Source organism: Pelodiscus sinensis, chromosome 5 (assembly GCF_049634645.1).
Source record: "Pelodiscus sinensis isolate JC-2024 chromosome 5, ASM4963464v1, whole genome shotgun sequence".
Lineage (NCBI taxonomy): Eukaryota > Metazoa > Chordata > Testudines > Trionychidae > Pelodiscus > Pelodiscus sinensis.
This window is the reverse complement of record NC_134715.1, coordinates 57,477,036-57,501,906: the sequence shown is the minus strand read 5'-3', so window position 1 is coordinate 57,501,906 and position 24,871 is coordinate 57,477,036. Positions and strand designations below refer to the sequence as shown.

At 44.3% G+C, this 24,871-nt stretch overlaps 1 protein-coding gene across 7 annotated transcripts in view; it reads left to right on the top strand.

Moving 5' to 3' along the window:
* Positions 1-23,232: 23,232 nt before the first annotated feature.
* The window catches only part of MAP9 (microtubule associated protein 9), a 29,420-nt gene continuing 27,781 nt past the window's right edge, over positions 23,233-24,871 (top strand). For 3 of the 7 annotated variants that reach the window (XM_075930110.1, XM_075930108.1, XM_075930107.1), the window contains exons 1-2: positions 23,249-23,381; positions 23,685-23,844. In XM_075930110.1, the coding sequence (XP_075786225.1) occupies positions 23,776-23,844 (69 nt within the window). In that variant the 5' untranslated portion in view covers positions 23,249-23,381; positions 23,685-23,775. Of the gene's footprint in view, positions 23,395-23,684; positions 23,845-24,871 lie in introns of all 7 variants that reach the window. The other 4 variants (XM_075930106.1, XM_075930105.1, XM_075930103.1 and 1 more) reach the window with 4 other exon arrangements.

The following is a 24,871-nucleotide window of genomic DNA, read 5'->3' as shown; positions in this document are numbered from 1 at the left end:
CAAAATCGTGTGGGGTTTGCTCATCATGTGGTTTATCTGTGAATGATTGTGGTGTGAAAGTGGGGTTAAGGGGTGCTGAACGTGGGGGTTTATGAGGATGGCAGCTTAAAGTGCTGTTTAATCCAGCCCACTGAGTCCAAAGGCTCATGACGGTGCATGTGGCATTGCTGTTAATCCAGCTTGCTGAATCCAGGGACATATGAGGGGTCAGCTTGTGAGAGCTGATTACCCAGTCCTTTCAGGTGTGCTCTGTTAGTGGGTGTGAGTGCCTGTGTGTGTTGCTAAGGTGGTAAGAACCCCATCCTGAGGAACCTAGTTACTGCAGGAGAGCTCCAGTGGGAGGGGGAATTGGCAACAGGGAGAGAATTCAGCTCCATATTCAGCACAAGTAAGCACAAACAGCACACTAATAGAATTGTTAACCTCCCCCCAACCTCATAAGAGTAACCCTAATAAATGAGCATCCCCCAGAGTATTGGGCAAATCTAGTAACAATTCATTGTCCATTAGTATTTAGACAGACTATTTGTCAAGGTATTTGTGAAAATGAATCACAAAGCATTCATGGATTTTAGCACAGTAATTTACCATTTGAAAATGTGTACTGGAAGCCTGTCTATTGTTTACTAATCAACATTTGGTTTTAGCTACAGTCCTATCTAAGAATTTTTATTCATCCAGTCAGGGAATAGAAACACCATGTCACATGCCATAAACAGTGGACCTCAGCTAGCACCATGGAGTCCTTTATGTACAGTACAACTGAGAAGCAGTGTTAAAATGTCCAGTTTTCGTAATAAAATAATGGGCACCTAAACAACGATAGGGAGCACATTTTTAATCATGTTTTTTACAGTAACACTTAAGGACCAACTAGTCCCTGTTTTGGTATGCATGGTACACACACAGAGCAGTAGACAGTCCCTATCCCAAAGAGTATACAGACAAAATGGACATATGGTTTGACAAGATAAATGCTTTTGGTTTATCTTTCAATGCTTAATTAGAAGCTGACACATTTATTTCACTCTGGACACAGCATGTATTTCTTGAAAGGGCATTCCAAAGGGAAACACAGGTTACAAATATATTTATCAGTGACAAGGCAGAAAGACAAGTGCACATTATCAAATTGATGACTACAATTGCACTTCATTGTCTAGAAACAGAAAGTGAATTTTCAAAAGTGTTTACTATCTATGGATAGTTTTTGTTTAATGAATCTGTAAATGGCATTTAAAGTATTTGTATTCAAAAATAAGTATAAACAACAAAGAGTCTGGTAGCACTTTAAAGACTAGCACAGTTATTAGGGTATAAGCTTTTGTGAGATACAACTGACTTCCTCAGATGCTGAAAAGAAAAAAAAACAGAAAAGGAAGGGACACTCCCATTTCCATATCCCTTCCTTTATCTGTTTTCTCTTCAGCATCAGAGGAAGTGAAATGTATCTCATGAAAGCTTATGCTCTAATACCTTAATAAATGTGTTAGTCTTTAGAAAATTGGCAACTTTCATATTCACTATTTGTTATCTGTTTAAAAAAAATCCTTGCGGGACTCATATCTAGTCAAGTGAGGGAAAGAATTTGATGCATTCTTACCCTAGATTTTAAAACACAGCATAACGTACTCTAAATCTGTAAAAACCCAGAGACCTTATAGCTGTGCAGTAGAACCCTGGAGGTTTGGAGGAGCCAAACTAGTGAAATTTACTGAGTGTAGTAGAGAACTACATTAGAACATAATAAACCCTCAACTGATATAAATAAGCAAAGTTCCACAGACTCAGTGCCCTGCCCCCTTCTCCTCCTCACCTTATCCTCTCCTCCCCTCCCGCCAGTGCATCCTGTAGGAGAGTATACCCTTGTCTACACGAGGGAGTTATTTCAAAATAATTCCCCTTATTTCAAAATAGCAAGCTGTGCATCCACACTACCAAGCCTGTCAAATAACAGTCTGGTTGTTTTGAAATAATAATTCCTGCTTTGAATGAGGAAAAATGCTTATTTTGAAAAATTTATTTCAGGAGTTGTTATTTCAAAATAAGTTATTTCAAAATAATTTCCTAGTTTAGACATGCCCATATGAGATGGCTCAGCTTCTTTCTACTGGCTGTGCTTAACAGGCATAATTTTGCACCAGATGACAAGAAAGACAGACAAGCAAACAAAAAGCAGCACAGTGACATAAGATAATGCAGTATTGAGATATATCCAATGAAGAACTGAGAAACAAAAGAACTGAGGAGAAAGAGACAGTAATTTCATCTAAAACTTGCTGCCTGTCTACACTGGCCACGAGTTCTTGCGCAAGAACACTGACGTTCTAATGTAAGAAATCAGTGCTTCTTGTGCAAGAACTATGACGCTCCCGCTCAGGAATAAGCCTTCTTGCACAACTGTTCTTGCGCAAGAGGCCAGTGTAGACAGGCAACATGAATTTCTTGTACAAGAAAGCCCAATAGTTAAAATGGCCATCAGAGCTTTCTTGCCCAAGAGATCGTCTACACTGGCACGGATGCTTTTGCGCAAAAGCACATCTCTTGCACAAAAGCACATGCCAGTGTAGATGCTCTCTTGCACAAATAATCTAATGCAAAAACTCTTGCGTTAAAGTGTATTTGGGCAAAATCTTACCAATGTAGACGTAGCCGCAGAGCATAATCGATTTAGCAATTTCACTGGGGTGAAGACAAAGTCCCTCACACCATTAGCAAAAAGATTTCTTAGGAATTATTGAAATGTAGCATAAAGGGGATTAGCATGTTATTACTACCTCATCTCTATTTGCTTGCCATTATTTTTTGTTTTTCAAAGCAAAGAATGCTTTGATACAAGCCAAAATATATTTCCCAGCTACATATCACTGTGAAATGGCTGAGAGCTCTCAGCTCTACTAGCAGAAATAGAATCTCAGCATCTGGATAAATGCATACTATTTTGCTTATCATGTGCAGTAATTTTAGCATCTAAACTATAGTTTAGTAAAGTTCTCAAAAATATGATCTGTGTTGTCAGAAGCTGCAATACTATGGATAATTTAAAGGCAGACAATGCAATGGGAAAGACCATGCTCATTCTTACTCTTCAAGGATTCATAGGAGCTGGTCTCAGCAAAAAGAGACCTGTGATTTTAGAAAACAAATATTATATCTATTTACAACCAAGTAGCTGCTATCTTTGGCTATGTCTAGACTACAATGATTTATTGGAAAAAGGTACGCAAATTGCGCTCCAGAATTTGCATACCTTTTTCCGATAGTTTTTTCATAATAGACTTTTCCGAAATTTGGCCCATCTACACTGGGCCAAATTTCAGAAGAACCTCCTCTTTTGGAAGAGCCCTTCTTCCTCATGGAATGAGGAAGACAGGGCTTCCGAAAGAGTGCGTTTGCTCTTCCACAAAAAAAAAAGCGGAAGAGTAAACATGTTCCCTGGACGTGGTGGACTTTTCCCAGGATACTTCCAAAAAACCCATAGTGTAGACATAGCCTTTAACCATCAGCTGCAAAATAAACTCTATATGTCCCATTTTAAACAAAAAACTTCCACCACAGGTACTCCAAAGGCAGATTCACTTGGACATGGAAAGAATCTGAAAATAATGTTTTCAGGTCACACTAGCAATCAATTTTGGCCTTTAAGTTGATAAGCACCAGTTTTTAAGTGTAAATCTATGCTTTGATATCTCAACACATGCAATCTGGATATTGGATAGTTAGGGGTTCAGCCACCAAATTGGTACACAGCTTTGTAGATTTTTAAGGCCAAAAGGGACCATTATGATCATCCATTCTGACCTCCATAATATAGGCCAAGGACTATCAACCAGCTTTTCCTGTTTGTTCAAAATATAGCATCTTGAATCCACACTGTCCCAAGTGTCAATTATTCTCACTATTAATAATTTAGACCTTATTTCTAGACAGAATTTGTCTAGCCTTTGTTGCTTACCATTGGATCACATTAGGCCTTTTACTCTCTTGTTTAAAGAGCCACCTACTGTCACACATTCCCTCTTCATGCAGGTACTCTTAGGCTTTGTCTATACTCGCGGCTTCTTGCGCAAGAACATCTTGCACAAGGGCTCTTGTGCAAAAAGTCTTGCGCTAGAAAACATCCACACTTCCATGTGTGCGCTGTGCTTTTGCGCGTGAGTTCCCATGGCAGTGTGGACGCTCTCTTGCACAAGAAAGCTCTGATGGCCATTTTAGCCATAAGGCTTTCTTGAGCAAGAAATCCCTTCCGGGTGTCCACACTGCCCTCTTGCACAAGAGCTCCTGCAGAAGAGGGCTTGCACCTGTTAAAAAAGAGCGTAGCTCTTGCGCAAGAAGCCCTCTCTTAACACACCGTACTGTAAATTTCCTTGTACAAGAGCAGGCGGGCAGTATAGACGCTCTGCGGATTCTTGCGCAATTCGGCCATACTTGCACAAGTGTAGACATAGCCTGAGGGTGTGTCTAGACTGTGGGTTTTTTTCAAAAAAACTTTACCTGCATTTAGACAGCCTCCGCGTTCAGTCGACAGTAAGTTGAAAGAACGTGGCAGTTTTGTCAACAGCCGTAAACCTCGTTTTACGAGGAATAACAACTTTTTTGACAGAGATCTGTCGAAAATCAGTGTGTGTGGACACGGGGGCATGTTCTTTCGAAAAAAAGGGGCCTCCAGGAAGAAGCGCTGGTGCCTGTCCATCCTTACATGCTGAGCACCTCTATTGTTTCTGTCCGCAGTCTCTTAAAGGCACAGGTACCGAGACAGGCATTGCTGTCAGGAAGCCAGCCAGAGCACCTGTGCCAGCTGAGATAGCCATGTCCCAGCCTCAAGGCCCCCCTGGCCCTTGTTGAAGCAATGAAGAGGATTCACCCAGGGGCTCCAAAAGGTAGGTACCAGCCTAGTCAGGGCCTGAAATAAAAATCCCTGCAGGCCCTGCAGTCACGCTGCAGGAACGCAGACATATATGGGTGCATGGCCCAGGGACTGGCCAAGAAAGGGCATCACCCCCACACCTCCGACCAAGTGAGGGCCAAGGTAAAAGAACTGCAGCGGGGTATGTAAAGGCCCATGACCAGAACTCCCACTCTGGGGCAACCCCACAGAGCTGCTCATATTATGCAAACATGGAGCAGATTCTGTGTGGTGGGGAAGCTCAGACTCCACTATGGACCAACCTCTGAGGGAGGACGAGCAGGAAGAAGGGATAGGAGTGCTACATGGGAGGAGGATGAATAAAGAGCAACGACCCTATCCCAGGAGCCGGTCCTCCAGACCCCAGAGGCCTCCCAGCTGTTCTCAGCCATGGGGGAGGGAACATCAGGTGAGTGCTTTGAGGGGTCACCACACATAGGTGGGTTGTCAGTGCAGGGGGGCCATCTGGTCCCATTGCCATTGTGGGGCCCCTGTGATGCTCAGGCTGCTGCCCAACTCACACATGGTGTCATGTGTAAAGCCGCCGAGTCTCTTGTCCAAAGGAGGGCTCCTTACAGTAATGGCATGCCCTCAGGGACAGCGGGTGCACACATACATGATTGTCTTCTTCTCTTTTCCTCCCCACACAAGAGGGTAGCACCACACCTGCCCCGCCACCATATTGGACACGCGGCACCCACAGACACTGGCATGTCTACACAGACCTGCTGAAAAAGCATGTAGTGGCCCTGCAGGACCTCAACAGGACTCTTCAGAGAGAACAGAGGCAGAGGCTGAGTGGCGCAACAGGCTGCTGGATGAGCTGGTACGGCACCGCAGTTCAATCTGTTCCACTATACGGAAGGTCCTAGCCTTGCCTACTCCTGTCACAGGCACCACTCCTCCTGCATGCCAGGAACCTGCCCCCCCACCCTCTCTTCTCTCCCAGCGCCTCCTGCTCCCAAGCCGTCACAGACCCAACAGCTCCCACCCCCTCCTGCCCAGCCCAGGACTGGCTCTCACTCCTCCCGACCCAAAGGCCATGGCGATGCCAGGACGCAAGGCAGCAGATCAGGGAAGCAGCAGCCTACTTGAGCCCCCCTCTCCCCTCCAGGTTTTCAGCCCCCTACCACTCCAGTGAAAGAACATTTCAGTGATGTAACAAAATCTTTATTTTTGAGTGAAAGATGTAGCTTGTATATGAACAGTAGAACAGTAAAAAAGAGAAAGCTTTGTTTTAAACAGTTAGTACATTTTCCTTACTGATATTGTTTCTAATAAACACCCAGTTTTCTTTGTAAACAGACATTGGTTTTTTTATATATTCTTTATGTGAAGAGGGTGAGGCTTGTGGAGGGACAGGTAGGAGTGGACCAGGCCAAACCCCCCAAGGGGGAGGCCCTAGGGAGCAGGGGCGGATGAGAGTGCCGCGGGGTCCAGGGCAGCACCGCAAGGCTCCAGGCAGCGAAATTTCGTGGGGCCCCTCCTTTGACATGGCACATGAGCGGAGCCTCGGGAAGCGCAGGGTCTGGCGCAGCCACCCTGCTCGCCCTGCCCTAAATCCGCCGCTGCTAGGGAGAGTCAGTGGGCTCCTTCTGACTCTCCCTCAGGGCCTCTCAGATGTGAACACCAGACTGGTGAGCCTGGCAGATGGCAGCTGTCCGGGGCTGCTTGAATTGCCTCCTCTCGTCATCAGCACCTGTCCCCCACCCCAGCAGGAAGGCCTCCCCTTTCCTCTCCACAAGTTTAGGGAGCACGCAACATGCAGCCACCACCTCGGGGATGTTGCATTCGCCCATGTCCAACCGTGTGAGGAGGCAACGAAACCTCCCTTTCAATTCCACCTGCATGCGAGCGCAGCTAAGATGCGTGTTAAATAGCTCCTTGCAGGTGGCTGGTGTAGGGCTTCATGAGCCACGGCATCCGGGGGTAGGCCGCATCAGCCACAATGCAGACCGGCATCTGCACGTCCCCAAGCGTGAGGTCCTGCTGTGGGAAAAATGTTCCTGCCTGCAACCTGCAGTACAGGTATGAGTTGCGGAAGGTGCGGGCATCATGTGCCCACCCTGGCCACCTAACACAAATGTCCATAAACTGTCCCGAGTGGTAGACCAGGGCCTGCAGCACCACAGAAAAGTAGCCCTTGTGATTAATAAATTAGGCTGCTCGATGGGGCGGTACGTGGATTGGGATGTGTGTCCCATTGAGGGCTCCTCTGCAGTTTGGGAAGCCAAGCCCAGCAAAGCTGGCAGCGATGATGTCCAGGTCTCCCAGACGGATGAGCCTCTTCAGCAGCTCTGCACTGATGGCCCTCACCACCTGCAGAAAAGGACAAATAGACAGACAGAGAAATCAGGGAGTTAGACAGGATATCTAAGACCTTGGGAGGAGAACGCACTCCCCTCTTACCCCCCACCCCTCCCCTTGTCAGGATGCCCCCTCCCCTGCATCAGTGCACGGTTGGCCGAAGAGCCACCTCCCACTGCCATTCCATCCCCCACTACTCCTTGCCTTTGCTTGGCAGTCCCCTTTTTTTATCCTCCCCCCCCCCCAGCAAGGTCTGTCCCACAAAAGTGCCTTACCTCCATCAAAACAGCCCCAACAATAGACCTCCCCCTGCCAAACTGATGTCCCACTGAGCGGTAGCTCTTGGGGGTTGCCAGCTTCCAAAGGGCAATAGACCCACTTCTGCAGGGGGATGGCAGCCCGCAGGTGGGTGTCCTGGTGTTGCAGAACAGGGGTGAGCCAGGAATACAGCTCCTGGAACATGGCCTTCTGCATCTGGAAGTTGCAGAGACATTGCTCGTCATCCCAGAGCTCAATGATGAGCCTATCCCACCAGTCCGAACTCATCTCATGCCTCCAAATCCACCTGTCCCCAAAAAAAGTTTGGAGGCAAAGACATAGCTCCTGCATCCCAGACAAAGGTTTCGTAGCTCTGGTCCGTGTCCATATGGGGCAGGAGCTTCTTGACGGAGTCATGAAGATGCAGAAGAAGCTACAGCTTGGGGCCATTGCCTGCCCTGGGGCAGCTCCGGTTCCATGTCCAAAAAAAAAAACAATGCAAAGAAACTGTTGTGGTGTCCAAGAAAGCAGGGTAACCAGGTCAAGCACTGCAGCAGCTTTGCTGTCCCTATAGGAGGTAGGCAAGCCAGAAGCAGGAGCAGAGCAACGGCTGTCCTGGGGTACCCCTTTAAGCACGTGTCTCTGCAAAGGGCATGCAATAGCACCAGAAAGTAAATGCTGCCCCCATGCCCTGCCAGAAGCGGTTCCAGGTGCCTTTTTTTCCGAAAGACCGCTGCTTTTTCAATCCGCGTAATGCAATCTAGATGCTTTTTTTCGAAAGAAGCTTTTTCAAAAGATACTTTCAAAGAAGCCTCTTTCAGAAAAGGCGTGTAGTCTAGACGTAACCTTAGACTGTGATCAAGTCAAGAAAGAAAGAAAGAAAGAAAGAAAGAAAGAAAGAAAGAAAGAAAGAAAGAAAGAAAGAAAGAAAGAAAGAAAGAAAGAAAGAAAGAAAGTTAATATTGGCCAAAGGAATCAAATACACACCACAATAATTGCATAAACTAAAAAAACAAAAACTGGTCTGATAGCACTTTATAGACTAACAAAACATGTAGATGGTATCATGAGCACAGCTCACTTCTTTCGTGGACACAGCTCACTTCTTCAGATGACCGGAGTTTTGAGTTTAAGATGTGCAGACCCAAAATAAATAGGGGAGAAGGGGAAAGAAAAAAAAGAGGGGGGCAGGAAACAAGGAGCAGAGGTTATGAAAAAATCAAAGGGAAAAATAGGAAGGCAGAAGGGTCATCAGTAAGCACCTGAAGATTGGCCAGTTAAAACGAAGCAGATAAGTCTCAAAGGGTATGTCTACACTACCCTCCTAGTTCGAATTCCACGAGGAGTAACGGTAGTTCGAACTAGGAAGCCTAGTTTGAACTACCTAGTTCGTGCCCCGTGTAGCCGCTCTGCACGGGGTTCGAACCAGCGGGGTTTTAAAAATGGCGGCTCCCCGCTTATGCAAATGAAGCCCGGGAAATTCAAATCCCGGGCTTCATTTGCAAGTGCGGTATGCCTACATTACCCTGCTAGTTCGAACTAGCGGGGTAGTGTAGACATACCCAAAGTCAATAGATGAGACAGGAAGTGGTGTTTACTAACACAGGAATCTGCACAAAGAACTGTTTGCACCTTCATTGAATGTTAGATTGGTAATGGCCCAGCCACCCCTCATACCAATTGAGTCCATTAGCATGAGAACTGAACTTGCAGATGAACTGTAATTCCAACACTTCTCTGTGTATTTGGCTGGTGGAGTTTGTTTTTGACAACACAGCCACCTGGAGATCTTTTAAAGAGTGATTAGGTAGACTGAAGTGCTGTCCAACAGGTTTGTGTATGTTCCCTTAAGCATATCTGATAGTTCTTGGTAAAATGCTCCTATTAGTATAAGTTCATATCTCATTGGTTTTAGTAGGAAAGAGGCAAAATGGAAATGTTTCCAGTGCCTCTCTATAGCTTCTGTCATGTGGAGAGAAATCCATGGTTTTAAAAAAAAACCCTCAGCACAGCTAGTGGAAAATCATGGGGAAAAGATGGAGTTTGGAATCACATAGACAAGTCACATGTCCATGAATGATTTTGATTCTTTACAGTAGAAAAATCCATTACTTATACCCCAGACAAAATGTTTAAAGGAAAGTCCATTCAGTGTAGATGGGCATTAAGTGTTCTTTTGATGGGCCACTTTTGATGGGAGCGAATACTTGTCACTTCAAATTCAAAATGATACATGTATACAAATAGCACTACAATCAGCATACCGGTAATCTTTCCATGAGAGTTAAATAAGAAAGCATTACAAATCATTAAGCATTGCTCTTTGGGCATTTTAACTAATGAAGAAGAAGAAGACATTTTTGCCTTTAAAATCTGGTCATGCAGTCTTATAGATTATTATAGGAAGAAAAAAAGTTAGAAAATATACATCTTTATTCTACTGGTATATGGGCTGTAGAGAACTTATGAAAAGACAACTTCTGATAATCTCAAAACAAATAATCTTCTAGAAAGAGCAAGTGGTTGAAATGAAAAATTCAATTAAATAAGGGCAGGATAACATTTGCAGCTTAATCTAAACTGAAGTTGATCCAACTAGACAGCTGCAAAACTTCAGATTGGTTAGTGAGGCCATAGGCTTAGTTACAAGATGCAAGGAAGGAATAAACATTAAAACATGAAAGACCAGGAATGATGAAGTCCTAAGCTTCTTTTGCAAATACCAAATTGGACTTAATGTTTAAGATTCTTTACTTAGATTATTTACTCTCAAAGTGCTTGGGGATAATTGATTTTTGTGTGTGTAATTAATCTGATTGGGAGCTTGTTTTCTCGACCTTTTAAGAAGTAAGGACAACACAGTGATAATAATAACAGAGGAAGTCAAAATACTTCTCAAACTGAAAAAATATCACATGGAATGGTCCTGATAAAAATTACACAAAACCCAGGCCATACAAGCCTCTCAAGTGATATCATTTTAGGAAATCATCCTGAAGTCCTTTAGGGTATGTCTACACTACAAAGTTAGTTCGAACTAACTTAGTTCGAATTAGTTAATTCGAACTAAGCTAGTTCGAACTAACGCATCTAGAACTAAAAACTAGTTCGAACTAGCGTTTTGCTAGTTCGAACTAGTAAGTCCACATTGAGTGGACTCTGAACAGGGCTTAAGGATGGCCGGAAGCAGTGCTGGCAGGGCATAAAAGGAGGACTTAGAGCATGGAGATGCTGTCTCAGGCTAGCCGAGGGCTGCGCTTAAAGGGTCCCGACCCCCACCCCGGACACACAGTTCTCAGGGGTGCCCCGCTTGCAAAGAAGTTCTGGCTTGGAGTGCCCTGAGTGCCCACACTGGGCACATCACACCACTCGGCCATCAGCCCGGCTGCACTTGCCGCAGGCTGCCATCTGGGGAGAGGGAGTAATTGGGGGGCTGCAGGAGAGCTTCCACCCTCAGAAGCCCACAGAGCCAGCCCAGTCCTCCCCATTGGGGGCTCGTACCCCATTCCTCCCTCACCTCCTTCCACTTACCCTTCCCTAGCCCCCCTTCTTATTGATGTACAAAATAAAGATAACGTTTCTTCCAACATTGACTCTGTCTTTATTGAAAAAAACTGGGGGAGACTGGGAAAAGGAGGTGGGAGAGGGGAAGAGAAAGGCTGGGAGAGGGGAGGGCAACTAACATGATCAGGGGTTGGGAACAGGTCCCAGATGAAGAAAGGCTACAGAGACTGGGACTGTTCAGCTTAGAAAAGAGGAGACGGAGGGGGGACAGGATAGAGGTCTCTAAAAGCAGGGGTTGGGTGGAGAGTGTGCATACAGAAAAGTTCTTCCTGAGTTCCCATAAAGAAGGACTAGAGGACACCAAAGGAAAGGAATGGGTAGCAGGCTTGAAACTAGTAAGAGAAAGTTGTTGTTCTTGACAAAGCAAATAGTTAACATGTGGAACTCCTTGCTGCAGGAGGCTGTGAAGGCTACAACTAGAACAGAGTTTAAAGGGAAGTGAGATAAAGTGATGGAGGTTGGGTCAATGGAGTCCTATTAGCCAGAGGGTAGGAGTGGTGTCCCTGCCCAAAGTTTGTGGAAGGCTGGAGAGGGATGGCACGAGACAAATGGCTTGGTCATTGTCTTCGGTCCATCCCCTCCAGGGTCCCTAGGGTTGGCCGCTGTCGGCAGACAGGCTACTGGGCTAGATGGACCTTTGGTCTGACCCAGTACGGCCATTGTAAGCTCAGGGCTCAGTGTCGGGGGTCTCAGTGGACCCCCTTGATTTTCATGCACACCTGGTCCTGGGTGGCCAGGCTGGCAGCTCTCCTGCCCTAGACGGCCACTTTCCTGTGCCTAGTGCGGAGATCGTGGACGAGGTCCACGATGTCCGCACTAGCCCAGGAAGGTGCCCGCCTCTTGCGGTCCAGGGCAAGCTCCCGGGAGCCGCCAGCCTGGTCCCGGCAAGAGGGGGTGGGCTGGGGGGCATCGGGTGGGTGGCTCTGTGCCGTGCCAGGTGCAGGGTCTGCTAGCTGGGTGCTGGCAGGCTTGCACCTGGCACGGGCACCGTAGCCAGCCCGTGCCCCTTTAAGGGGTCCGGGGCTGGGAGGGGGGCATAGAGTTTCCCTGGTGTTGGCCAGAGTGGCCACCAGGGAAACCTGGGGAGGGCTAGCCTCCCACTAGTTCGAACTAAAGGGCTACACAGCCCTTAGTTCGAACTAGCTAGTTCGAACTAGGCGTTAGTCCTCGTAAAATGAGGTTTACCTAGTTCGAACTAAGCGCTCCGCTAGTTCGATTCAAATTCGAACTAGCGGAGCGCTAGTGTAGCACCTATTAAAGTTAGTTCGAACTAACGTCCGTTAGTTCGAACTAACTTTGTAGTGTAGACATACCCTTAGAGTGAGTTATATTTCCCTTTACTAGCTAATCCTCAAAAAAGAGAGGGAAAACAAGAATCTGCAAATGCCATAAATTAAATTGGATCTTTAGAACTAGGCTTCTAAAACCTTCCCCCACCTGAATGACTTATGTTATTATTTATGTGTGGTGTGTATATAGCTTATGCAGCAAAAGTCCTAATGGTTACAATAGATGAATCGTTGAATAAGCACTACAAGTTTGGGACTTTATTAAGTCCTTGCCACCCCAACACGCTAGTGAGATGTTTTGAGATCCTCTTTTTCTAATGCTTCTGTTAGTGGTAGCCTTATTAGCCATTGATCTAAGGGTTACAATTCCTGTAAATTCCAGGTCTTCTATAGTTTCACTAATATGGCGAGAGAGGCGTATCAAAGTATTATTTAGTCACTGAAAAATGCTGCTGTGTAAAATAGCAAAAAAAAAAAAAAAAAAAAGAATGGTAATAACACTAATGTCTACAATTATATTCTTGGAACTTCGCCATCCAACAAAAATTAATATTACTAGAATAAAATATATGTAAAATTTAATCATAGCAGTGGATCAAAAGCTCTGTCAAATAAAACCCAGATTCTGGCAGGAGCTCTATATGTGCACGTCAGAAAACAAATCACACTGAGAACATGGACAGAAGTTGTCCATTCACTATCTGCCTTCCATATGTTGCAGAGTTGCCATGCCACAAGTCTCTGACAGACACTGAGAAAGGGTCATTTGATATGCGAAGAACTGATTGTACAGAGCATGTGTGGCTACTCATAGCGTCATGATCCAATTCCTAATGACATAAATGTGACTACATTGGAACTGAGATCAGGCCCAGACAGAATGCTGATGAGTACCAATGAGCAAAAGGGTGAAGGGAGGCTGAGTGGATGACATGCTGCATTAAGGCTGGGAAAAATCTGGGTTCTGTTCCCAGGTTTGCTACTAGCCCTAGTATTCTCTTGCTCTGACGGACTGTATCTATGCACACACATGAATGCATAAACAAAAATATGTGGTCAAATTCTAACATTTTTGTTTGTTTGTGTGTGTGCGCATCTAGGTCTAGCCCTTCATAGAAAGAGAATACTGAGAGGTACAATTCCTAAATAGAAATATTGATGAATGGGAATATATGAGAATATAATTTAAACCCCTGAAGATCCAGGTAAGCATTATTATGCACCATACATTGTTCTACCTGAGTACTTTAAAATTTATTTTAATCAGGAGCAGCAGCTCCACAGACTCCTGGTGGTGAGTATGAAGTATACTTAATGTAGCATTGTAAAAGTGCAGACATACTGATAAGAAATACATTTCTCCTGTTCTTTTTCTCCTTGGCATTAAATTTTGTGTCATGCAAGTTTGTGTCGAGCACAGATAACCGTGATATGATGCATGGTCGAGGGAGCTAAGGTAATTAAGAATAGAAACTCAAGTAACTAAGTATTTCCATCAAACAAGATTCATATGGGGAATGTTTTTGCTCTTGCCCTTGAAAGCATCAAACTTTTACTGGCTCTACACACAGTTTTCAGCAAGCTTTCTTTTAATTTGGTTGTACTCTTTCTTTTTTTTTCTTAGATAAAAATAAAGCAGAAGAAAATAAGTCCATTGATTTGGTCAGGATTGCCTATTTTGCCATTTCTATAGCAAAGAAAATCCTGTTGATTCATGCAGCTGAGATTCAAGCTCCAAAAGCCTGCATGCAGCATTTCTGGCTTTTTTATTTGTTGCATGGAACATGCATAATCTCACTCATAATAGCAGTGTGATAATGGAAAACACATACAAAATGATATTTGTTAACAAACAGCTGGTATGTTAACAATCTGAGGAACATTGGTAGATACAGTATTTAAAATAATGTTATTCTTAAATACAAATGGTATTTTAAAGTAAAAATAATTCAAGGTAATACAAATAGTATTTTACAGAAGATTCATAATTTTGAAATTATTTTAGCTAAATTGCCCTGGTGATGCCATGGCAAAGTACTAATCAGATCATCCAAAGAGAGAGAGAGAAAATATGGTGCAGGTATTACTCCTGAAGTCAGGTCTCCATTCTACCTCACATTTGTGTGTGTGTGTGTGTGTGTGTTTGTAGCCAGACACAAAACCCCATCTTGTTTTTCCACGAGCCCCATCTTGTTCCCCCCCCCCCCCCCCCCCAGAGAGCAAGAGAAAGGCAGTCAGCCTTTGATGCCCTGGGAACACAGGTTTGCTGCCTGTCCCTGACTCTACCATAAACAGAAACCAGACAGTAAATGGGCTAGCTGACGACCCGGGGCCTCCCGTCGCCCTGATGGCTAGTACCAGTAATTGACACGCCTGCACTGTCCCAGGAGAGGAATCTTCGCCCATCACATACCAGAGGTGCCCATTGTCTGCATTTTCCCAGGTGTAAATTATGCTTTGCATCCTTCATGGGAAACTTGGCATTCAAAGCCATTTTTCCTAATTGGCCATTTGAGATCAGGAAGAAGCCTTCATGACCCAAGGGGTATAAAAGAGGTTCAGCAGCCCACCCTATTTGAGCTCCAATCATCTATACCTGCTGGCAGGCATTGATTGTCTCCCGAGGTCTGTGGGATGCCCAACCTCGCCCTACTTCTTCCCGAGGGATTGAGAGAAAGATGCTGGCCACTCCAAGTCTGGAACGCAGGGGTGAGAATATATACCTGCTATGTGTCTATTTTGCATGCATTTAATAAGAGCTCAGAGAACCAAAAGGGTTTCATGGTACCTGTAAGTGACTTCTTAGTGTAATTTCTGTCCTGTCCTTTGTAGTGGCTGTGTTATCTGTAACACAGCAATAGCATTTAACAACTAAGTTTACCTTGTAACAATAAAATAGTAACTGTTTAAGCTTTAACCTGACTCCTTCAGTTGCTGTAACAGAACCAAGCACAATTTAAAAGAACTTCAGCCGGTCATAAGGGACTCACTGCCCTTACCGTCGGCTGACAGTGTTGAGGATAGTTCTATAAAAAAGTGCTCAATAAAATGGCAATACTAGGTGGGGCATATAAATATTTCAATTGGTTACTTCAATAAACAAGTGATATTTATGATCAATAATTGATTTATCCATGATGGGCCCAGTTGTACCACCTTTACTCAAGTTGAGTAGTTAATGCCTTACTCAGTGAGACTACCTGCAATATGAGTAAAGGGGGCAAAAATCACTGCATTCAAATCTGTTTTTTAATATCTTCTATTCTTTGTGTAATCATAATTGCAAGGAACATTTAAAGGAGAAATAAGGACTGGTTGTATAATAAGCAGTGGTAGGCATCCCTATCATCAGGGAGCATTGGTCAGTCAACCTTTTTGACAATAAATTGATTTAATTTGGCTTTTGCATCATATATTGTATGCATTTTCTAGGATTAATGTTAATGGTATCAGCATGTTTCTCACTGTGGGTATGTCTACACTACCCTCCTAGTTCGAACTAGGAGGGTAATGTAGGCATACCGCACTTGCAAATGAAGCCCGGGATTTGAATTTCCCGGGCTTCATTTGCATAAGCCGGGTGCCGCCATTTTTAAATCCCGTCTCGTTCGAACCCCGTGCCGTGCGGCTACACGCGACACGGACTAGGTAGTTCGGACTAGGCTTCCTAGTCCGAACTACCGTTACTCCTCATTCCACGAGGCGTAACGGTAGTTCAGACTAGGAAGCCTAGTCCGAACTACCTAGTCCGTGCCACGTGTAGCCGCACGGCACGGGGTTCGAACGAGATGGGATTTAAAAATGGCGGCACCCGGCTTATGCAAATGAAGCCCGGGAAATTCAAATCCCGGGCTTCATTTGCAAGTGCGGTATGCCTACATTACCCTCCTACTTCGAACTAGGAGGGTAGTGTAGACATACCCTGTAAGAGCTAGAAGGCTATAGAATACTATCCATGTCTTTAATCTGATGTCCTGTCTATGCCTCTTTGGTGATTCTGCAGGTGAAAGTTCTTCGTACCACAGCAGTTTTGAAAAGTGTAGGTGACAATCTGACTGGCATCTCAGTGAAACACACTGCAATATTAAAAACCAGATTTATTACTCAGCATTTGTCAAGGCTCCTTCCCCACTCTGGCACGATAAATACAGACGTGGAGGCCCGCAAAAGTACCCCAAAACCATATCTTTCCAGGCTTTGGTAAAAGCCTTTCCTCCAAAATCTTAACAACCTAGATTTTGGGGATAAAACTCCGTTGCCACCACCCAAGTACTGATAAAGAAACCAGGGAGAGACTACTTGGGAAATCTCACCCCTAAAGTACAAACCAGGACACAAAAATTAACCAATACCAGGTTAATAAAAAGAAAAGAGAAAGAACTTTTATTATCACTATAGTGTCCTGTTGCAAGCATAATGACAAGATGGAAAAGTCACAATTAATACTCATGGGGAAACTCCACCATGGGCCTAGAACTTAATTACAAAAGAAAACAAAAAGCATTTTTAAATGCACAGACATCAGATACCATTTCCCAAACAATAAAACAATAAAACCTAAGGGATTTATCTAAACTTTACCCTACTTACAGAAGAGTGAAGAGTCTATTCTTGGAGGGAGACATTCTGTCTGTCCTGCTCAGTAGATGGAGAGAAACTGCCCCAGAGACAAAGGAGGGAAACCCAAAAATTCCTTTGTCCTAGTTTGAAATTCCTACCTACCTTCCTATTGGCTGAATCTACCTGACTTAGGTAAGGTTAACCCCTTAGTTCCCAGGCTGCTGGCTAACCTCATGATCATGACAGCATTTAACTTCTGATGTTTTCCAAGCAGCATTTAGTTCATTGGTTTATATTGCACTTAGAGATGCTTTGAGTATGAAAGAAAAATGAGGAGATTTTCTGGACCAGGGGAGGTCCCTCCCCTCCTGGCCTCAGCTGAACTACTGCCCCCCAGCTAAGGCTCCGGTCCAGCCATGTTGTTGCCTGTCTGGCAGTGGCTCCCTGGACTTTAGCTCTCTGACTGCTGCTGGCCCACTGCTGTTGGGGCCAGAGCTCTGCAGCCTAGGCCAGAACTCCCTGGCCACCACGGCTGCTGGAGCTCCCTGGCCGTTGCCGCAGCTCTGTGGCCACTCCCAGCCCATCCCCAATACCCAGTCGCTGGGGCCAGAACTCCTGCTGTGTCACCGATCTCTAACGTGGGGCTTCTGGCTGAGTTTCTGGCCCCCTGCCAAGCTCCTGTCCCGTGGCCAGCTGTCCCTATACCTGGGCTCTGTGGTCCAGGAATATCTGAGGTCCTGACAGACCATGGATGTTGCTGGACCAGAGAGTACAATTAAGGAAGGTACAACTTGTAGTCACACAAAACTCCATAAACAACCAAAGCTTTGCAGGACTGGACCCTTTGATACACTTACTGAAAGTCTTTTCTGATGTCACTAACTAACACATTTTGTCTAGTTTAAAAGTTCACTGTCTATTATTATGACTGATGGAAGTGTTTAGAAGTTGCATTACATTTTTAATGTACATGTACGGTTAAAAAAATCCATCTGAAAGAAATAGGCTTTTAAGTATGGAGGGGCGGTGGTAAATAAAACATGAAAAATCTTCCAGTTCTTATAATAATAGGACTTGAACCAAAGATCTTGCCACTCATGGAGAATCTTGAGATTGAGGGAATCTTGGATTTGTATTTGGAGCCTGCAATCTTTAGGCAAAAAATCCATTCGTCTCAATATAATTTACATTGTTCAATGAGCATTTTGGCTAAGTAAGGTATGAAAGTTCTAGAACGAAAAACAACCACTATATGCTTTGACAGACCCATTTACACATTTTTCAGTCCCTCGGTAGTGGGAAATCTGTATTTTTTTATTCAGATATCTCCTACATATATTATTATATTGATTATTTAAAAAAATACTTCTGATTTAAGGCCTCTTTGTATGACTAGTATGAATAACAATCTAATGAAAAGAATATTCTGTTTTTTTACAGCATGAAAATACTGAGACTTAATCTTAACATATATTTCAGGTAAAGCTTAGACATTGGTGATAATATGAAAGAAAAATGAACAATATGGACTACTGGTAAGCAAGGCAATGATTTTGATAGACCCACTTTCAAATCGTTTGCTGCCACCTTCTGGAGTTTAAGAGCAGTATCACAGTTCAGTTTTCGGGGCTATGATGGTTATTTATTAGCATTATGATTTATTTTTGTCTTCAGTAACAAATGCTGACATTATTATAGACAAACAACACACACATTCTCTGCTTCAACATTTTTTTCTGTTTTAAACATGCATGCACAGATTTTATGTTCCAATGAGAGATGGGGTTGTACAAATCCAGAATATTATATTTTTATATATTAATAAAATAATGAAATAAGATGTAGAGATTAATCTTTACCCATTCAAAACATGCTGAGTACATAAGAGACATCAGAACTCTCTTGTCATCATAACTTCTGTACAGTGTTGACTTCTGTGAATTTAGAACCTTGTGCTAATACCATCCATTGTGAAGGAAAACTATTTTGGTGTATTTGAGTAGGGAGCATTAATTAACCTTTACCAACGTAATTTATTACTTCTTTAAAAAGGTATCAGTAGAAACTGAAGATCATCAGCTCACATAATTGAAAGATAAAAGCAATATTTATCTCTGAGCAGGTTTGGAACTAGGGGCTCTGAGCAGGTTTGGAAATATGTAATCACAAATGAAATATTACTCATCACCACACTGAAGACTCACATGGAGATGAATCATACCAATATTTTACTACAGTATAAACCCAGTTCCCTATTCAGGTAAGCCTCCCATTTACTTCCAAAAGTTTAATTCTGGAACTAAAGAGATTAGTGCAAGATAACTTTCTATTAGACATTAACATGACATCACTGATTTTGCATCTTAAAATTAGAGTGCACTCTGCCCTGGTCTCGTTCCTTATGGCCTCTTCAGTTTGTTCTCTTCTTCCAGGTCAGTAACTTTCAAAAGGTTCTAGGTGACTAGCAAATACTGCATTGGCCCAAAATGTTTCTTATTAAAGTTATTTTTCTAATCAAGTTTGTGCTATGTTCAAAAAAAAATTCTCATGTACTTTTGTTCCAGTATCTTACACCAGACAAAAATGACCTACCCTTAATTCAATAACTGGACATGAATGTCTGTTATTGTGCTAAATAAATTTGAAAAATTAAACTCCTAAATGCAGCACCATGAAAAACCATTGTCCCAGAAGTTAAAATTAGAGCTTTAACAACTCAACTGAAGTATATTTATAGGCAAGATCCTGGCCCATAGCCTGGACCTTTTATGCCACTTCCGAGTATGCCAAAGGGCTCAGAAACTGTCTTAATAGGGCAGCTGAGGATTCCCAAACCAGAAGTTGGTTTAGAGTTCTTATAGTAAACAGGCAACTGAGACTGACAAAGAAAAGAGTGCTGCAATTAAAACAAAACAAAACAAAAACAAGCCATTAGATATTTTCTCTGAGACCAAAAAACATTGAACAAAGAACACTGTAAGATGGGGTATGTCTACACTACCCCGCTAGTTCGAACTAGCGGGGGTAATGTAGTCATCCGCAGTTGCAAATGAAGCCCGGGATTTGAATTTCCCGGGCTTCATTTGCATTAAGCCGGCCGGCGCTATTTTTAAATGCTGGCTAGTTCGAGCCCTGTGCCGCGCGGCTCCACACGGCACGGGGTTCGAACTAGCCGGCATTTAAAAATGGCGCTGGCCGGCTTCATGGAAATGAAGCCCGGGAAATTCAAATCCCGGGCTTCATTTGCAACTGCGGATGACTACATTATCCCTGCTAGTTCGAACTAGCAGGGTAGTGTAGATATACCCATGGAGTCCAGGTTGATGGAAGGAATGCTCATTTTTTAGAAAAGCCAGTCTTCTAGAGCCTCCAAGTTGCAGACTGAATGGGGGCTTCCGATTGCAACTGTTTAGCAACATGAGTGAGTTGCCGCACACACTCTTTCATTAATATTGTACTTCAGACCCAGGCAGATGCCCTACAGTGACACAGAGAAAGAGGAGATAAAGTGATATATTTGTCTTATTCTTAAAGACAATGCTTGTTTACTACTACAGGAAAGCAATCCTTACTGAACTGTATTACTATTCACACAAGATTTGTAGCCTATAAATCAACACCAAGGTCTGGAATTATTCCATTTTTCCCAGGGGGTCTGCACAGGGAGGTCATTCCAGACAGCTCTCAGGCCTAGGGAAGTGAGTAAACTGTCAAAAAAAATCTGGTTTTTTTTTTGGCATACAGGCACTACCAAGCTCATTTACATAACTGCTTGCCACACAGCTGGAGGGTTTGGTTTGTGTTTCCTTCCACTGCCAGTCAATTGCAAAAGTAAGCCTACTGTGAAACTAGCATTTGTGATTCCATTGTGGCTATGTAGTAGCATAGGTGGAGTATAGTTTCTACAGGATTGCCTTTTGAAATGATTCTGAATTTGTAAGACTCCCTCCTAGTTAAAAAGTAAACAAGGAAGCTTCTCTAAACGCTAGGGTTTTTTATTACAAAAGAGCTAAGCCAGATAAACATCTAAAAAAAACCCAAACATTACCAGTCTAAATTTTGGAAGAGCAATCACAGATTCAAGGAGAAAAAATGCTAATCTGCCTATATTGGAATGTCCATCAAGGATAAATATTCATGATGACATTTGGATAAGAAGAAAAACAGCATATAGCAAGTAGGGTGCCAGATGTCTAGTTCAAAAGGGGACCTGACTGTCCAGTCAGATCTACTGACACTCAAAGTCCGGACATGATTTGTTTTTAGCAGTGGTTGCACTGCTAGGCTACGTCTACACTGCAAGCTTCTTGCGCAAGGAAGGCCATTCTTGCGCAAAAACTTGCAGAGCGTCTACACTGCACACATGTTCTTGTGCAAGTAAATTTACAGTAAAGCATCAGAACAGAGAGCTTCTTGCACAAGAGTTATTCCTCTCCCCACGAGGAATAAGCCTTCTTGTGCAAGAAGGCAGGGTGGACAGACAACAGGGGTTCCTTGTGCAAGAAATCCCTATGGCTAAAATGGCTATCAGGGCTTCCTTGCGCAAGAGAGCGTCCACACTGCCATGGACGTTCTTGCCCAAAAGCACGTGGCAGTGTGGATGCGCTCTTGAGCAAGACCTTTTGCGCAAGAACTCTTGCACAAAACAGTTCTTGTGCAAGAAGCCTACAATGTAGATGTAGCCCTATTGTTTTAGAGAATATGGAAGCTGAATACTTAAAAGGTTTGAGTCCCAAATAATTCAATTACATGTACCCTTGCTTTCCCTCAGCCCTGAGTGTAGTTCTGCCTAATGAACTGGTTGCATAACACTAGTCAAAAAGAATAGTTGAAATGCATCTCTGCTTTTAAGACAGGAGTGGAGCACCAGTCCAGAATGCAAGTTGGCAAACTGTAGAAATGTTGCACCTCTTGGAATGGAAAGCTTGTGAGACAATCACTCCCTGACAATAGAACCTTATGGGTGCTGGGGTTGCTGCTGCACCTGTGATTTGAAATGGTTTCAATCGTATATAGTTTGGTTCAAAGACTCTCAGCATGAGCACTATACAAAGTTTATCAACAGCCCTGCTCTCGCCAACACACTCAACACCTATAGTATTGACATTATTATGATTTGTACAGCATAGTAGACACAAGAAGGTCTGTGCAATAATAGAAATATCCGTTGATTAAGAAGGAAAGGAGGAGTCAGGTTCTGCCTCAATGTCAATCCTGACAAATGTCATTTACTTCCAAGGTTTCGTATAACACACCAAAAAGGACAGAGTTTGGTCCAAGCTTAAGAACAGGGGCTATGTCTACACTGCAGACTTCTTGAGCAAGAGTGTGTCTACACTGCCATGTGCTTCTGTGCAAGAGATGTGCTTTTGCACTAGAGTGTCCATGGCAGCGTGAACTCTCTTGCACTAAAAAGCTCTGATGGCCATTTTAGTAATAGGGGTTTCTTGCGCAAGAAACCTGTTTCCAGTCCACACTGCCTTCGTGTGGGAAGAGGAATAACTCTTGCGCAAGAAGCCCTCTGTTCTGATACTTTACTGTAAATTTACTTGTGCAAGCACACACATGCAGTGTAGACGCTCTGCAGGTTTTTGCGCAAGAACAGCTGTTCTTGCTCAAAAAGCCTGCAGTGCAGATGTAGCCCAAAAGTTTAAAAGCAGAGGTACAAATGTCATGTGTAAATATCTATTTGCAGCTGCATAATGTTGTGTGAAGTCACGTATGTAAATAGTTAACACGTCAAGTGGCAGCTGCATGCACGAACACCCACTTTGCCCCTATACTCGCGATCATTTCCAATACGGATACAGAGACGTAAGTGCTTGTGTATTTTTTCCATACAGGCGTTGGGTCTGCTGCCGGAAATGTGGGTTTTGCGATAGAAGCAGGGTTGTACCTAACAAGGTTGCAGCACAGTTGCAGGACAGGTGTTTAATGAAGTAGCACGGGGCAGTCGGGAGCCTGGCAGAGCGGGGGAGGAGTCAGGACTCCCTTGGAAAAGAAGACACCCTGTGGCTAATGGTTAAGATGTGGGACGTACAATGGAAAGCGCGAAAAGCGCGGCCCATTAATCCGCTGAGCAGCCCTCCAAGCCAGCATCTGTAACAAGCCAGCCTAGGGCTCCGGGCCGCCGCGCGGAAGCCTCTTTTACCCCGGCCGTGCCCGCGGATCTGCAGAGACCGACCCCAGGGCCACCAGCTCCCCGCCCGGCTGCGGCAAAGGGCAGACGCTCTAGCACGCAGAGCCTGGCACGTGACCGTAACCCCGCCCCGAGTGGCAGGGGAGAGGACCCGCCCAGGAGCAGCGGCTCTGTTTATGCCGTCACTTCCTGTGTTGCTGGGTTGCTAGGTAACGTATATGGCCGAGCGGCCCCGCTGGGGCTCAGTCTCCGCCCCGCTGGTCAATGCAGCTGCGACGGCGACTGCTGGAGCGGAGCGGCCGCTGCGCAGCGCCGAGAGCGAGCCCCTGTTGGACGGGCCCGCGCGGGCACGGGACAGGCAGGCACGGGAGGTGGGGGCCGCTGTGTGGAGGGGCGGGGCAGAGCGGCGGGGGCGGGGCTTTCTCGGAGCGCTCCGGCCCCGGGCCGGGTTCCCGCGGGTCAGCGCTGATGCGCGCGCTGCAGTGCGGACCTGCCCGGGGCCGCGTGTCCCTCCGGCAGCCCGGCCACGCCGGGGCTTTGCACAGAACTGCTCCCCGGCGCCTCCTGCAGCGCCCCGGGCCGCCCGAGCGGAGCTGGGCAGATGAATTGCCCTGAGCGGTGGATCCCGGCTTTAATCACGCCCCCTCGTTTACATTTTCAGGAGAGATTTGAATTCACTGCATCGCAGAGCTGAGTGCGTGAAAACAAATAGAAACTGCATCAGAGTCATTTCTCCGGACTGTTTCCCCACCATGTCTGATATTGGCACCACGTTAGCCTATGCCAAGAGCCCCAAAGTCTCCAAGAGAACGGCTTTTCAGGTAAACTATTTTGCCCCAAATTATCCGATTAAAAATGTAGTCAAATCTACACTAGTTTACTTGACAAACTCGCCTCTTAATGCAGGTACAGCTTATCCTAGTAAAAAAAACCTTGCTTTTATCGGGATACCAGTCTGGCAAGTGAACTAAAAGCACTTTTATGCAGATACGTCGACAATGATGTTTTTGCCATTGTGGAAATGTCACCGCTAAATAACATTGCTGTACTGGCTAAAGTTTCTATGAAAAACCTGGCCTTTGTGCTACAGAAACTAAAACAACTCTACTGTCAATATGCCAGAAAAGAAAACACTTAAACAGAAATACTTTCCCATCTTAAAAGTAGAATTGATATTCTCATTTTAGTTTCTTTGTGTTTCTTTAGAATAATTATGCTGAGGTTCTCTTGATCTCCTAAATGTAGGTAATAATTTTCCTAGTTTAAGGTAAAACATCTATGTTAATCCAATAAGAACAAGGAATGTCAGAATACAAATTCTGGGTAGATAATTTTTGTATGCATCCGATGGGCCATGGTTGATGCTGTTGCTTGGGGAGGTAAGCTTCTCAGCCTGTGGCACTGCCCATATACTCCATCCTTCACTCTGCCCAGGCTCTGCTCCCTCCATACTGTCTCCCCCTTCTCTTCTCTCCCCCTTTCTGCTCACCCCTTCCAGACAAATCGCTGAACTCAAACGTGGCAAATGGCATTTGAAAAAAAAAACCACTCCTCTAAAATGTATTTATAAAGAAAATTGAGCGTGTTTTCCATTGCATGCCAGATTGTGAAAACTGGACAAGCAGAAGGTACCTAATTAAAAGTACTAAATGTGGGAATAAAAAATGTCAGCCACAGGTTTTTTAATATACTCTGATGCTTGTTAGGTTTATTTGCAAAAACTTTGTAAATAAAAGCAAATCAGCTGTCTTGCTGAATACAGAATGAAATACAGCATACATGATGCAGCTCTTCTGTTTTACATTTTCTTAATCAGTATTTCTAAGCTGATTCTATATTTTAAATGTA